Below are 17,690 nucleotides of genomic sequence, written 5' to 3' on the forward strand. Positions count from 1 at the left end.
TTTTATAGTTTATATCATTGCAGAGATATAATTTCTTCAAACATATGTGTCCTTGATTATAGTCATGAATGCAACCAAACAAAGTCATATTATTCATAAGTATTAAATCCAATTGCAGATATACAAAATCCACACAGGCACCGTTGTCTCAGAAAAAAAATCCTATATACGTGTTTTATTATGAACGGTATATATAGGACTTTTTTTCTGAGACAAGTGCATCCGCATATTTATAATTAGGAATATACATGCAACAAGTATAATTATACTAGATAGATATGTATTATACTTCAGAATGTCGATGTAAGGAGATACTATTGTCAAGGTTAAGCACCAACTACGTATCATACGTAGTACAGCTTTATCAAAAACAGACGTATACCAGATAATTTTCAGTAAACATGAGATTGTTATTATTCATCTACTTCTATATTTTAACTTATTATTTCAAGTGTCATATCATCATCATCAGACTCATAGGCGTAGCATGCCGATAAATAATGGTACGGTTTCGGCAAATTAGACATATGGGACACGAAGTGGCCCATCCAGCCTCGCATAGCGAGGCTGCATTACGGCAGGGGGCATGGGAGCCGCTCAAGGCACCCAGAAGCTCTGGGGTTTATAACGTTAAAATCCTGTGTTTCCTGGCACTAAAAATGTTTTTGAACAGCAGCATTTTTTACAAGACAATTTGAAAAAAAATGAATGTCTCTGTCTTGCAGGTTTTGTAGTTTGTTTTCTATTTTTGTGTCATTTACATAGCAAGATTGGTAATGAGAACAACACTGTCATACTATACCTCGCGACAAATCATTGTGCAAAATTCATGATTTACAAGTGATTTCTGTCAGTTTATTTATTATAAGATCTTACTATTATTATTTTTAAAATAAAACAATCAAAGTGCGGCTACTGAGCAACTTTTGAGCTATAGTGAATAGAAAAATGAATAAGGATCGGGAATGGGTAAAAAAACTACAACAATCCTCACACACTGCATGCATGGGATAAACTGCAGCCAGTCTGGTAGTCCTATAATATAAGACTTCCGAGGTTCATATCATTTACATTCAACGTTTTTTAGCGGATATTTTGTTTACTAGTCAATGTTGAACCCGAATTCGGATAGTATCTGATTTTTTTTATTATCAAACCCCAACTCGGGTTAAACATTGATAGTAAAAAAATACTTGATAAAAAACGTTGAGTGCATGTAAATGATATATGAACCTCAGAAGTCTTTTATTATAGGACTGCCGGCCCAGAAACAACGTGTTTTGGGGGATGCACACTTTTCTAGACCCCATTACACACAGAAGAACTAAAATTGAAAACAAACAAGAAAAACAAAGGTTCCTGACTTGGGACGGGCGCAAAATTGCGGCAGGGTTAGCATGTTATATGTTTTAATGAGAACGTTCAAGACAATCACTTAAGTCGACACTAGGGGGTCATCTTGACCTGGTAGGATATAATTATTTTAAATGATCATGCAGCGACTGTCAAGATGAAGAACTGAAATAAATCACTGTGTTCTTGATAATTTGTATCTTGTTTATATGTATTGTGTACGATTTTGTTATATGCACATTTACTAGAGAGCCTGTCGCAATTACCGTGATTTTTACCGTCTTGCAAGAAGGACCTCCTTACGCTTCTGGAGCACCTTTAGTTGCACCAGTTTTTTTAGGGGTCCGTGTTTCTAATTTGATTTAATAGTTTTCAATGTTGAATGGTGTTGTTTGTCCTTGTGTGTCTTATTTGTTCTCTGGTTTGTTTTTTGTCCCTTGATAGCGATTCTTTTTTAAAAATACAATGTACTTTCTACATAAATTCTATACCATTCCTACAGTTTTTCTAAATTATTGTAATAAACAATGAAAAGAGTAAATCGGCGGTCTCACGAAAAGCGCCTCCTGCTGGAGTATAGATATGTGAAATAATGATGATTTATGCTCGGGTTTTATGTTACGGAAGGGCACTCAAAGAAAGGCACAGTGCAAAAAGGGGTATGAAGCCTTAGAGGTCTTACGAAGTCCCGAGCATAACCAATCCCGACTTTTAATGAACAATTCCGGAGTCCCGATAAAGGTTATATCCCCTTTTGAAATACGGTATCTTACATGATAAAAAAAAGCCCTCACCTTTGATTTCAATTGACATTATGCGCGAAATATTTGCAACTGTACGTTAAGAAAATAAACAATCAATCAACTGATTTTGAACTTGACTTGTGGTGGTTTTATTAAAAAAAAAAAAAAACAACGAGTGAAATCATTACATATATCTTTTACCTGCAAACCTAAGGATATGGCATTGTGCAAACAACAATATTACTATTTCCAATTGTTTTGAGGTTTATATCTACAACATCTGGAATCAAAACTTGCAACAATTAATAAAAAAAAAAGTGCTAGCTTCTTCGACCTTGAAAATGTTTCCAAACTGATTCGTTAAACTTAAAGAGCTAGTAACATCATGTGGAGATTTTCCGAATTAGCTGGCGATTGTTGCTGGCTATAGCATTCTTTAGATTATCCATCAGTTTCAGTTTACTCAGTCTGTGACAGATTGGAGCATGAACCAATAACAACATCCAACATTATCCGCAACAGCATCTTTAACAATTTCGATAATTAATCATTAATTGGTAATCAATAAACTGATTACGATACTGCGATTACGTACATTGACATGTTCAGTACTTTTAATGTTGAAAGACTTTTTATTTTCTTTCTTTAAGAAAACAGGCAGAGGTAAATGTAACACATTTATTGTATGGAAATTTGCACACTATATTCTAGCATATTTTTTTTTTAAATATTTTGATTTTTTTGGTACGGTTTTCCGTACCTGCAGTAAAAACTGGTACGGTCGGGACCGTACCAACTGTACCGTGTGCTACGCCAGTATGCCGTACAATTTTTAAGTAACACTATAGTTTATATAATGTACCGCTGGTCAACTTCTTTGATAATGTAATAGAGAGCTAGAGCGACAAAAATGTTTGAAAGTCGCAGTCAGGAGCGTAGCTGCCGTTAGGCACTTTAGGCACGTGCCTACACATAATTTTTTCACAAATATTTTTTTGTTAAAAAAAATAATAAACAACATTATCTGTAGATGAAAGCCAGTTTAGTTGTCAGAGGTGGATTTACGGGGATGGGGGGGGGGGGGGCCGCCCCCCCCCTTTTTGGAAAAAAAAATTGGTTGCTTATATAGGGAATCATTGAAGCGTGACTGGAGCGGGCCCCCACTTATGAAAATTTCTGGAGGATCCGCCACTGGTTGTTAAAACTCTTTAATTATCGAATGTCATGTGTACACTAGTCTATCGTCCTTAGTGAATGGAATATTGAATAGAATTGAATGTTTTTACTATTTTACCTTATATAGAAACTATAAACTAGAATTTTGGTTCAGATCATTTCACTTCTATCAATAGAAACCTGAATGAACATCAACTTAGACACATGAAGTTTTTAATTATTTGCTGTTAGTTGTCAACTACCTTTCCACTATGTCTTCACCCGGCTTGCCAATGTTGGTCGTCCGTTTGGCTGTGCAGGATGTATTTAAACGCAATTACGTCTGGTCAGAATAGGGACATTAAATCCGATGCCTATAGTTGGGGCAAGTATGGACACTACATTCAAGCTTTTCAAAATAAATTTCAGGGGAGGATTCAGGCGGGGGCGTGGCGGGCGTGCGCCCCCTCCCCCTAAAATTTGCAAAGCATGGGTTGTCTTCTAACTTATTTAAGTATCAGAAGAGACCATTTCATCTTTTTTAACATTGAAAGTATATAAAACAGTCAGTTTAACAGAGTCAACGTTATTATCATTTAACTGACCTACGATTTATTTAAGTTCTGTAATATAGCCTCATTGGACACAATTACGAACGATTTTTGAACTTTAATTGTTTTTTTTCTTTGTAGATTACTTTTCTTGAATTGTTTTTACCATAGAATTAAAGATGTATGAATGCTTTTCATTTTGAATCATAACACACATAGTTTTCTATTTACGTTGGGATACTTTGGTAAGATTTTCATGACCTCGTTTTATGGATCTAGCAAGCTCTAGCAAGCCCATATGGACGCAATTACGAACGGCACTCTATTTATATATCATTAAAAAAATCAATGACAACGATTTAAATTTACGAAACATACATGCATTAATCTTATCTTAAACACATTTCCTAAGAAAATAAGAAGTGAAATATAGTATTTTACTTCAAATTCTTCAGCAGTAGTTAAACATGTTAAAGACGAAATTAGTGACAAAAAAATTTCTTTGAAAAGGAAATAATTCAGATGTTTTGTTTTTATGCAAGTTCTTTCGTCTAATAAGCACTGAATTGTCTTTTTAGTTAGTGAACCTATGATTTTAATTTATATTAAACCTTTACTTTCCGACTTCTCAGGACTTTTCAATAAAAATACTATTTTCTTCTGACAATGCTCAGGGTCACTTGAGTCTGAGAAAACGTTCATTTTTGGATTATTTGGGCAAGATAAAGGGTATCACACATATGAACAGATTCGGGAGATATTTTTCTATCTATATAATGACAAAAGAAGGCAATTTGCACTAGCTTGTGAGCTTTATCAGGGGCGGATCCAGCCATTTAAAAAAAAAAGGGGGGGGGGGGGTTCCTAACCCAGGACAAAGGGGGGTTCCAATTACATGTCCCCATTCAAATACATTGATCGTCCAAAAAAAAGGGGGTTCCAACCCCGGAACCCCCCCCCCCTTTCTGGATCCGCGCCTGTTTATTCATGTAATTTCCAAGAGAGGGAGTCATTATTTTGACATTTACGAAACTTAAATTTTCGTCGTCTGCAACATTAACCAAGTGCGCATGAACTTTTTTTCGTGAAAGCACAAGTAATGTAATGGGTTTTTAATTAATAGAAACATTTATTAATTATCATGCATAAATATAATATATAGGGGCAAACATTAAAAATCGTTCGTAATTGTGTCCAGTCGTAATTGCGTCCAGTAAAGCTATATATACCTAAAAGGAAGGTGTCAAACACGGAGCTGCGTTTGATGACAAATGAAATAGGGTTTTAGCAGTTAAAGTACAAACAATTGTTACATTGTATTTGCGGTTTTTATAATCAATTTCTTTGATAATCGAATTTCCAAAGCATCCCAAACGGACTTACTCACTTTCACAATTTCATCATGGCACGGGCCAAGAAAACAGTCATGGTGAGATTCTTTCTTAATGTAGAAATGTTGTTTCGAGCGAAAGGTTAGTTTATAATTTGTATCTCTGTGTCTTTATATATTTCTTACTTGTAACCTGAAAATTTTTCCGAATTATGTACCGCATTATAACATGCATGGGATCCTCAGAAAAAAAAAGCATAACTACGTATAAATGCATCTCATTCTGATTTTATGTGGTTTGTGTCGAACACAGTATATATAAAGTCTGGCACGACCTCCGAAAATCAAAAAAGTAAAAACAGATATATTATGAGAGGACAATTCAAGTTGACGGAGAAAAGTAGAAATTTTCGTTTGCCAAATCTAAAACAAGTATTGGTCAGGTGAGCTGTTTTGATGTCTCGTCTCACCTTGCTTCCGTCGGTCCGCCCGTCTATCTGTCAACTCTTTGAACACATTTCCATCGTCTTAACCAAGTTTTTCGGGGCTCGTGTTCATGGTGTTGTGTAGTGGTGAAATAATTCTAATGTGAACCGATTTAATTTCACATTATTGAAAGCATGTACAATCGGCTTTGACACATTGACCAGCGATGTGCAAACAAGGGTAATTTCTTTTTGTGATGTTTCTGTATTTCTACCAGCACCATGTCTTTCAAGGATTAGTTGAGATATTTATTACCTGATATTGCTTTATAGATCATCTTACAAAAAGTGCTGGTGTCTTGATTGTAGATTGGTTTGCATAGGAACACAGAATCAAAATAAAATGTTCGCATGGTCTTCAGATTTTGTTTTTAGGGCTGCAGCTTTATAACTGTAGCTTTATAAACTCATAGTATGCAATATGAATCTCTTCAGTGGCGGATCCAGAAATTTTCAAAAGTGGGGGCCCACTGACTGACATAAGAGGGGGCCCGCTCCGGTCACGCTTAAGTGATTCTCTATATAAGCAACCAAATTTTTTCCCGAAAAGGGGGGGGGGCCGGGGCCCCTGCCCCCCCCCCAAAAAAAAAAATCCGCCTATGCTCTTAGTGCGTAAGTAAGGGGTGTTAGAAGATTGTTGTAAATTTTTCTAATTTGTAGGAGACCTTGCCATCATAACTTGAAGTTCTACGCGGAAAAGGAACATATATATATACATATATATTGTTTTACATCTGTCCGTCCATCCGGTAGTCAGTCACTAGTGATTGTATATTGTTGACAGGGTGGATTTAGGCGGTTTCTGCTAGAAACTTTAATTTCTCGCTAAATTTACCTCAGAATAGTTCGAAATACCTACATTGCACCCCTTTAGAAGAATATTTCAATAATTTTACCTCAAAATTTTTTCACCTCACTCCGCTCGGCGAATATATAATTTGCGCCCCCCCCCCCCCCCCCCTTATCTGAAATCCTGGATCCGCCCCTGAATTTACAGCTAATGATCTCAAGACAATATTAATTTTCTAGAAACAGTTTAAAATTTTTTATTCTAGAACTAGCAAAAAATAGTAAAGAGTACCAACATCAAGAAACAAAGCTAAAGTAATTGTCCATTCACCAGGAAACTCTTGTTTTACCCCTTTTTTGCCCCTTATTCATAAACAGATTGAGTCATAACTCCACAACTCCAATCCTAACCATCCTTTTGTGGTGTGGAAAATTTCAGGCAATTCTATACACTGTTCCACAAGTTATTGTCTGGACACTAGAAAAATGCTTATTTGGGCCCTTTTTAGGGACTAACCCCCAAAATCAATCCAAACCTTCCTTTTTGTGGTTTCAAACTTTCTGTTAAAATTTTAAAGATTTATAATGACTAATACTTAAGGGACGACATGAAAAGTTTAATGTAGGATAAAAAAAAACTTAATTCACATATTTTTTTACTAACCCCCCCCCCCCCCTAAACCCCCCTCTTAACTTAATTTGGGGAAAATTGATTGACCAATAAGGATATATATAAAATCGATAAAATCGATGTCAATTAAACAAAACTTGCAGCAAATTTGACCCCCCCCCCAAGAAAAAAAACTATTTGAATTAAGTTTTTTTTATCCTTCATTGACTTTTTTATGCCTTCCCCAAGTTACTGGCAAATTTCTATTTAAGTTAAATTTATTGGCAAATTTCCAATTATACTTAAGTTATTGGCAAATTTCCAATGAAGTTATTATACTGAAGTTATTGGCAAATTTGCAATGGAGTTTATCAATAATGAAATTATATATATTGGCAAATTTCAAATACACATATTTAAAATTAGTGTGAAGTAGTTCAAATATTACTTTTGGATTACCTCCCTTACACTGCTTTCACATTGTCTTAACTGTCCTTTAAGCATAAGAAAAAACTTGTTTTCCCCCTTTTTTACCCTAATTCATAAATAGTTTGAGCCATAACCCCCAAAGTCAATCCTAACCATTATTTAGTAGTATGGAATCTTGTGGCATAATTTCAGAAAGATTCATACACTTTCTTGTCGTCCCTTAAGTATTAGTCATTATAGAAGCTCTGATTGATCTGATTCCTTTCACGGATTTGGCTATACTTTTTGGACCTTTTTGGATTACAGCTCTTCATCTTTTATATAAGCTTTGGATTTCAAATATTTTGGCCACGAGCATCACTGAAGAGACATGTATTGTCGAAATGCGCATCTGGTGCAAGAAAATTGGTACCGTTAATGTTATTACACCAGCTATTGTCTTGAAACTACAAAAATGCTTGTTTTGGCCCTTCATTCCTTGACTGTTTGCCCCATAACCCTTAAAATAAATCCCAACCTACTACTTATAATATTAACATTGTGGTACAATTTCAGAGCAATTGAAATACTTGTACACAACTTCAATTAGATTGACACAACTTATTGTCCTAAAACTGGATAAATGCTTGTTTTGGGCCCCTTTGTGCCCTAATTCCTAAACCTTTGGGACCATAACCCAAAAATCAATCCCAAGCTTCCTTTTGTGATTATAAATATTGATGACAAGGACGACGTGATATCAATATAAGACGGCAAAAATTTTGCGGTTGTATAAAATTTCATAGTTTTGTAACAGGAAATTTATAAAATGACCATATAATTGATATTCATGTCAACACCGAAGTGCTGACTACTGGGCTGGTGATACCCTCGGAAAAACGTCCACCAACAGAGGCATCAACCCAATGGTGTAAATAGTTATCAAAGGTACCAGGATTATAATTTAATACGCCAGACGCACTTTTCTCTACATAAGACTCATCAGTGACGCTCCGATCAAAATAGTGATAAATCCAAACAAGTATAAAGTTGAAGAGCATTGAGGATCCAAAATTCCAAAAGGTTGTGCCACATACGACTAAGGTAATCTATTCCTCGGATAAGAAATTCCTTAGTATTTCGATATAAACTAAGTTTTGTAACAGGAAATTTATAAAATTGACCATATAATTCATATTCATGTCAACACCGAAGTGATGACTACTGGGCTGGTGATACCCTCGTGGAATGCATTCAATATAGTCACCAAATTTTGAATTATTTAGTGAGCGAACAACATCTATATAGCGGAAAGTAAAGTTAAATGATATTGCTAACTTCTTATCTTTCTTCCTAAGAATTTCCTGTATGAAGTAAGCCTCATAATAATAAACAAACAAGTCGGCAACAAGAGGGGCACAATTGGTTCCCATTGGAATGCCGACAATCTGTTGAAAAACACATCATCCAAACGTAACAAATATGTTGTCAATCAAGAAATCAAGCATCTTGATTATGTCAGTTTCATAGAATTTTTGTTGAATCAGAGTGATTTTTTACAAAGTATGATTTATCCCCCCCCCCCTCGAGTTCTACATCTTTGGTTGAAATTCCAAAGGAACATAGAACAGCCCTATGATTATCCAGGATTTCCTTATTGTAATGTGTCGTGAGGGTATATGTTAAGTTTCCAAGTGAATTGCAAATATCTAATTCATTTAGGAGGGTCTGGATGGGGGGGGGGGTCTGTTATTCTGTAAACATTTAATTTTCATCCCTTTTTTCTTTAATCTTCAAAAAATAAGTCTTTTCTTTAAAAGTGATTTTTTTATGCATTATTCTCTTATTTTTTCCCCAGTTTTCTTTAATCTTAAAAAAAAGAGTAAAAAACATTCTTTTAAATGAACGAGAACAGTGATTTTCAAACAACAGCAAGGTTTTCATTTGTTTTAAAAGAATGACGTGTTGATGTGTATTGTTCTGCATGATTTAAGTGCTAGTTCCTTGAAGTAACAAGTCCAAGTTCCCATCAGTTCTTTCCAGTGATTTTGACAACATATAAAAAAGAAGATGTGGTGTAATTGCCAATGAGACAACTCTTTAAAAGAGACCAAATGACACAGAAATTAACAACTATAGGTCACTGTACGGCATTCAACAATGAGCGAAGCCAATACCGCATAGTCAGCTATAAAAGGCTCCCAAATGACAAATGTAAAACAATTCAAACGAGAAAACTAACAATACAGTTTCATTGTGCCTTTTTGAAAGAGTTGTCTCATTGGCAATTACACCACATCTTCTTTTTATACATGTATATGCAGTTGTCCCATTGGGTTGCTCCAACAGACTGTCATGTGCATATTTGGTGTCCTAGTAGCGGATCCAGGAGGGAGTCCCAGGTTTGAAACCATCCCTTTTTGTTTGACAACTAATGCTTTTGTATGGGACATATGGTTGGAACCCCCTTTTTAATAATGACTGGATCCGACCCTGTGTCCGCTGGTTATGCTGCCTTGAATGGACCCTGGTGCTTCCATTGATGGATGTTCACGATTATTATTATTTGATAACCAAAACTTAACCAAATTCACTTGATACAGTTGTTTCCGCACGTTTATTTTTTGTTAGCAATCATCGTGTCTTTTAAAAATACTATGATAAATATAAGGTATATGATGTATAACACGCACTGCATATATTGCCGTCTCTTTTAATTGTCATATTAACGGTTTGACAACACGATGATTTATTAAAATAAACTTTTAACAGGTCAAGAGCATTGTTTGATCTTAGCCGCCTACTTAACAGGCCCGTAGAAATACATGCAATAATCCTTGAATTTGTTTATATTTCAATTTACATAGTGTCCCTCTCAGTAACAAATCTTTCCTGGCTTCGGAACTGCGTATTGGTGATCACGAACAATCATTATTTTGTTTGTCAGGTTTATAATTTATAACATGCTTTTCAATGCCAAACGCAATGTAAATCCTCAATAGATGATCATAGACGTTTTTAAAATATCTATTTAAATGTCTTAAACTATTCATGTTATTAGCTTTAATGTATTTCGGAACACAGTAACATTAAGTAAGACTTCTGTATATATATACGTATGCCTCTTTAAAACTCAACCTTTTTCTTGTATTTACCCTGCAGTTATTCTAACACTAAATACTATTTATTAGCATACTGTCATAGAGGAGATATGGAATCAGTCTATTATTTCAGGAGCATGTAAAAATGTGAACACGTAATTTTTGGCGCTTGGTAATTATAACATGTATAATGCAGTGCCGGCCCTGGTTTAATTAGGCAGCAACCATTTGATTTTCCATAGTCGGATTTAGGGGGGGCCAGGGGGCCCGGCCCCCCCCCCCCCTTTTTGAGAAAAAAATTGGTTGCTTAAATAGGGAATCATTGAAGCGTGACTGGAGCGGGCCCTCTCTTAGGTCAGTAAGTGGGCCCCCACTTATGAAAATTTCTGGATCCGCCACTGTTTTCTGGGGTGGGGGGCTATAGGTTTTTTTCTGGACAAATTTTTTTCCCCACCTGCTTCAAAAAAAATCTATTTTTTTCGCGACAAGTCGCAAGGTCGTTTTTAAGGGAAATGTACAGGTCGCAGGTCGTTTTTCCCAACATAGAGAACGGAAGACAGTCGGAGGTCGTTATTTTTCCAAATTTTTCAGGTCGCAGGTCGTTTTTAGAAGGCCCTCAGGTCGGAAGTCACCGCTAAAAAGCCCAGAGGTCGCAGGTCGTTTTTGACCCTCAGGGAGCCTGCAGTCTGTTATCACAAAACCAAAAAAGGTTTACCAAGTTTGTTTTCACTTTTATATTTTTATAATGATAATTTTGATAATTTTCTTTAAATTTTAAGAAGGAAAAATTCTGTAAACACTTAATTTTTAGCGTTTTCTTTTATTAATTATTCAATATTCGTGATATTTTTAGACCACGCATTTCTCTAATCTTTATTTTTTTGGCCCGTTATTCTCTATCTTCATTTTTTAAGGGCATTATTCTCTAATCATTTAACCCAATCCAAACCCTCATTTAGCAAGCAGTTTATGTATTAATGAGATTTACACACAAAAACGATTTGTTTGGGGCTTTATCTGCAGGGACAACAACATATTTGTCATGGGGGTAGGACAAGTGTTTTCCAACATTTGGGTCTATAAAGATTGATGTAGCATGGTTATTGATAGAGACATTTAGTTTCTTTAAAAGTTTTGATTTGTATCAACGACCTCATAGCCTTAATTCATTTGGAAAAAGCATCTACATCTTCTTTCTCGCGTTTAGGCCATTGCCTGGCATTATCCAATGGATGTACTTCTACCAGTCATAATTAAAGAGTCATATGACCTTCGTCTTAAAACTCAAAGTCGGAATCACTTAAATCTACCAACATAAAAAGTTCCAAGATTGTACTAATGTTAATGGGATCTGGCAGTGGACATGGTTTTGGAAGTGAAATGAAGTATAATTGAGTGTTAATTGTTCAATTTCATGATTATTAGGCTTTAAAAAAGACTGGATAAGTAGGAACTATTACTGTGTATAAGAAGTTATAAACTTCGAACTAAGATTTTGTGCTATTGAAGGGATTGTTTGATCCCACTTTATACTACTAGTATATTGTTTTTTTTATTGAAATAACTGCTAAGTCGTCTTCTCTCAACTTTTTCATTGTTCTTCAATGTAATTAACAGTATAAAGTTTACTGCACCAGATGAGCAATCCAACAATCAATGTCTCTTCAGTGATGCTCTAATCCAACATATTTGAAAATAAATAAATTAACTCAAATTTGATAAGCTTATAAAACTTTAGGGGACCAAAAGGTAAAGCCAAATTCTGACAAGACACCAGTTCTATGCATGAGGGAGATGCAGTTCTGTCTGTCAGTTCTAAATTCAAAATGATATCAAAAATTGAATGACAGCAATTTCAATTAAACAATATCTGTATTATAATGCCAGTACAAAAGTACTGGCTATTGGTGGCAGTGATATCCTCAGGGACTAACAACTGATAATTAAATATTGGTTTTTGGCTCTGTGAAATGATAAAAGACACATATATTGTTTTAATTTTTAAAGAAACTTCAACATTTATATGAGAAAACTATAGTAAATTTGTATGACTTAAAAATTACAGTGATCTTGTGCTAAGAAAATTTGTAAAAGTGAAAAATGATAGTACATATAAGAAAGACATGCATTTTGCACAATTATAGTAGTAAATTGGAATGATTTTATTTTAACATCTTAACTGATTTTTCAGTTGTTTAATATTTAGCTTGATGGAAAATAATTCTAAATGATAGAATATTTAATACATTTTTTTCAAATAATTTCAATATTAAACTAGATTGCAAGTTCGATAATATTCTTAGGAATATCCCGTCTTAATTTTTTCCCTTTCTCCTGAATAACACATTCTGAATATCAATAACTAGTGACAACAACTAATTCTAGCAGAGGTGCTGTATAAAATTTAAATTCTATGTTTGACGATTTATCAAGATTTAGCCTTGTCCTCAGCATTGGGTTCTATGTTCTTTTCCTGAGATCCATTTAATTGTTGTAATTCTAATCGTGTTTCTCGGCTAGATTGTAGCAATTCTTGTAGTTGAGAGTACAGCGAATCATTTCTACTTTCAATGTTGGTCATCCATGTGTCTAGTTCATCCATAGTCTTGTTTAGATTTTCATATTCTGAAAATACAGTTTAGAAATAGTCATAAAGAAGTTAAAAATTGATTTTAAAAAGAAATTATAAGAGAAAGCTTTCAAAATCACATAATTCAGTTTGAGTTACAATTTTATTTCCCTTGGTGTCCATAATGGAGGACACACAAGTAAAAGTAGTGTCTGTACTAGCAAGTCTGAGAAGAAACATGTACTAAACTGAAGAGAGAAATATGCATCTCTGAAAGAAATATTTTTTACTTCAGAAAACAACATTTTCTAAAGTCTAGTGGTCTAAAGTAATTTTGTTGATTTGCTAATAATTTTATAATCACAACTTTTTGTTTCCCATTTATATGAACATGTACAATAGTTTTGTTACTATTTTATTTGGTTGATATATATATTTAAAAAATGTATGAACATAGAATAATACTGTTAATTAAATCTCCAGAAATTTGAAGTTTCCATTACAAAAGAAAAGAACCAAATAAACAAATAAGCCTGTTACTATCATACCCGTAGCCAGGGGGGTCTTGAAAACAAATAATGACTGTTAAAGTCAAAGTTCTGTTCGAATTGTGACTGTTAAAGTCAAGTTTTTGAGGCCAAATAACCCCCCTTTGGAAATTCCTGGCTACGGGCCTGACTATTCTTTTGATTTAGTGGTGCAAATACATTTGTACCAAGTTGCTTAAAATCCGACCAGAAATCTCCCAACAAAATAATTAATATATTTGTTGAAAAAAAAACAAACAATGTTGTGAATGAAATATTTAGTAGGAAATCGAAGTGACCAATGTTTTTGGCCCTGATGTCCTGAACATGCATGAAATATTTGCCACTGGATGTTAAGCAACCAACAATCAATCACCCTAAGGCCTTTTACTGTAAAAATGTATATAGCATTTTTCTCAATTTAGTTTTTGATGATAAAGGACATGATGAATTTCTAAAAAGTTAAATCAGTGTAGAAAAAGTCAAACACAACATAATAGGTAAGAAAACACAAAAAATGAATTTGTATTTATTGAAATGATCAATCTGTTTGAAATTGTACAAAAAAAACAAATTTTAGGAAAGTTATATATAAATGTGAAATGTTTTGTAAATATATGATAATAAGACAACTCAATGGCAGGGTATTGATTGTTTTAACCAGAGACATATATACATGTGTGTATATACATCTCTGTTTTAATAAGTTGTTTTATTATGTTATATTATGTTATAATGATATGTCGCTTTAAATACGGTTGTGGTGCACCTTGTGTTTCTAAATCAGTAAATGAAATTACTAATTATAAAAATAAGATAAAGATAAAGATATTTTATATCCTAATCATACTAGGGCTTTCGAGACGCGACGGCCATACTTCCATGACGGCCCTAGGATGTGTCGGCCATACCGTCATATCGTCCATGGGACATATCGGCCACACATTGTGAGACGTATCGTTAACACTTTTAATTTTTTTTTTATTGAGTTTATTACATAAAATATAATACGAAAAATAAGTATTTGTTCATAATAATAACATAAATATGATTGTGTAGTACTTTTTTCTGTACAGAAGAACTTATTTATTCTTGTAAGAGTTATCTTTGCTTGATCATCATCGCTCGTGTTAACAACTTGTTGCTGCCATATATTATGTAAGTATATTGATTATTTCTTCATTATCAGTTGTAAACATTTTTTGCAGAATCATTTTTATTGTAATGACGTTACGCACGGTATGAGAACCTCATAAATCGACGATTTTGACGTTGTTCCACGGAAAGTTTCAAATGTTGACCTTATATTCTACTCATTTGAAAATGCCGCTTAAAGTAAAGAGATGTCCGAAGTTGCTTCTTTATATGGTTTTATTTTTTCGGGACATGTATAATTTTTCTGATATTATTAAAATCCATTTTCGTCCATAATATCTTATGAAAGTGAAGACAGAAAAAAAAATTACGGGTTGAGCAGCTAATTGGGACATTTTTTCTCTTTTTTATTTAAACTCTTTTGACTTCTCTTAAAATCAAAAACGTCTGTTACTTCATTTTAGGTTAAATGTATACAAAACAATTGCAAAATTTTTAGCAATTCTACTTACTAATGAATCCGCACTGGGATTTTAAAGACTCACATAAAACAAAATTGTAACAGCGGGACACCCTTGAAATGACGTTATAGGCATCGAAATGAGCAAAGTTTTTCATTAAAAAATAGACAAAGCACAAAATCATCTATGTTATTGATTTCTGTGGTTTATTTCCTTTCGAATGATATGCATAACATGGATATCAATTGTATAGGATAAGAGCTTGGATTTGAATAACCCGCCTTCTAACCCATATTTCCAAAGTGACACCAATATCGTGCGCAACGTCATTGTGATATAAAGGCATCATATTTTATATGAAGTTTAAACTGTAGGAATGTTGACTGTCGCTGTCAATGACCATAGATAAAATTTAAATAAAAATGAAATATGTTTTTAATGTGCAAAGTTATTTTAATTTCTCATTACTGCTGGTTGAAAGTTACGGAATATTGTCGTCTGATCTTCTCATTTTTTATTATCTTCTTATTTTGATGGAGGTGCTGGTGATGGTGGTGCTTCTAATACTTCTGGAGCCTAAACGAAAAACATATGTATAAAAGTCGTGAAACAAAATATAATTGTATATATTTGCACAAAAGAAAAAGTAAAGAAAAAACGTCAAATATAATATTATAATATATTATATATCAATATATAAATTCACATTAATATTTGTAACATTGTTTGATAATTGGCAATCACATAAACTAATTAAAGGATTAACACCTCCGTAATTTGTTTACTTTGCATTAAACAGAGACACGCGCCCAATGATTGGATTAATATGATTTATGATCGGTCTTTTATAGGTAATCATACATTATCATAAATAACATTAATTGATACCTATTGTCCATTTATTGGACAATGGTGTAATGCAAATAACACTTAATAAAGATTTAATTCTTATCAGAGAAGGGTCGTAACCCAAATTAAAGTAAAACAAAATGTATCAAATATGACCGAAAGTACGAAATATGATTCAAAGGAAAAACTAAATTAATAATAAATTTGTAAATACCTGTATTGCAAAGCCTGTGTTGCCATTTATCACAATCTTCACACTGGAGAGCATGTTGTCTTGGTCGGACTTGCTGGTCACATAGCACACAAGGGTACGACATGATGAACAGCAATTTCCCAAATGAGTGCCATCGACATTTCTGGTTACTTTTATAAAGCAAGGTCGGTAGACCAAAAAGATTGCTCAAACAGCTTGTATTTTTACAAGAATTTCACTACCAAATGTATGTTTTCACTCCGCTTGAACTCAGCTTGGGAGTTGTGTTTTTATAGTGATCTTGAATTGTATTTCCTTTACAATTTCTTGACAAAAGCATAATTAATACTTGTGTTCTTTAAAGAAGTAATAATAAGCAATCAACAATCTTCTTAAATTTTCAACTTAATCATTACTTGATTACAGCTGATTACCTTGTTTTATATTTCAAAACTTAACTCATTGTTTCAATTATGACAGAAATTAGTCTCCCATTCGGATATAGTCATTAATATTTGTTCATTTTATTCTATTTGCTATACGCAAGATATCAAACAATCATTTAGAAAATAACATGATATTTTAATATTTTATTAGATTAAACACATTCATCAAACAAATGATATAACAAAAATTAAGATGAAAATAATGTAAAAACAGTATAGTTTATTTAAAAGTTATAATAACCATCTATAAGTATCAAAATAATTCATCTATAACATCTAAAAAAAAAAAAAAAACAATGGACGATACGTCTTTACAAAGTATGGCCGTTTTTGTACTATGGCCGTTTCATCCTATGGCCGTCATGGTAGTATGGCCGTTACGTCCTGCATCGATACTAGGGCTCATAACAAGCATGTAATCACATAAATAAAAATAAAAAGCCTTTCTCTCCCACTCGCATACACTCACACACACAACTATCGTTCTGATTAAGGATGATTAATTTACCAGTACATTATGTAAATGAAAAATAAAATACAGATAAAAATACAGACACGAATGCATTTTTTTTTTATGAGGAGTTATCTCAGTTTTAGGTTATAAAATATACCATTTGTTGCATCTTCCACTAAACATTCAATGTCTGCATTTGGATTTAAGCTCATTTCTTCTAATTCTGCTATGGGATCATTTACATTGTCCTGTTTATCATTTTGATCAGATTCTGATTTCCCTAAATCTCCTTCTGCCATTTTGACGTCATGTGATAGTAAAGGAAAACTGGTATAATTGTGCAATAATGATCTCCCTTCTTTCTAAAACCAGGACCCAGTAACAGGTATGAGTCGGATCAGAATACGTTACAAAATATTTTAATCAAATCGTGTCAGGCTCAGATACGGATTTCTTTTATTGTTTATTTCGAATTTGATTTTTTACGTAATTATGAGGATATATATACAACACCTAGATGTAACTGTATTCATTTGTTTCTTACTTTCTTAATATTCCTTTGAATCTTTTT

At 33.5% G+C, this 17,690-nt stretch overlaps 1 protein-coding gene across 1 annotated transcript; it reads right to left on the bottom strand.

The window, feature by feature from the left end:
- Positions 1–12,514: 12,514 nt before the first annotated feature.
- Positions 12,515–17,457, bottom strand: LOC139482683 (bublin coiled-coil protein-like). The gene is made up of 2 exons (XM_071266744.1): positions 17,277–17,457; positions 12,515–13,150 (listed from the first exon to the last, which is right to left on the bottom strand). Exons 1-2 carry the CDS (start codon positions 17,416–17,418, stop codon positions 12,954–12,956), a joined length of 339 nt encoding a protein of 112 aa, XP_071122845.1. The 5' UTR covers positions 17,419–17,457; the 3' UTR covers positions 12,515–12,953.
- Between the last annotated feature and the right edge of the window lie 233 nt (positions 17,458–17,690).

The sequence above is a fragment of the Mytilus edulis genome, chromosome 1 (genome assembly GCF_963676685.1).
Source record: "Mytilus edulis chromosome 1, xbMytEdul2.2, whole genome shotgun sequence".
In the NCBI taxonomy this organism is placed as follows: domain Eukaryota; kingdom Metazoa; phylum Mollusca; class Bivalvia; order Mytilida; family Mytilidae; genus Mytilus; species Mytilus edulis.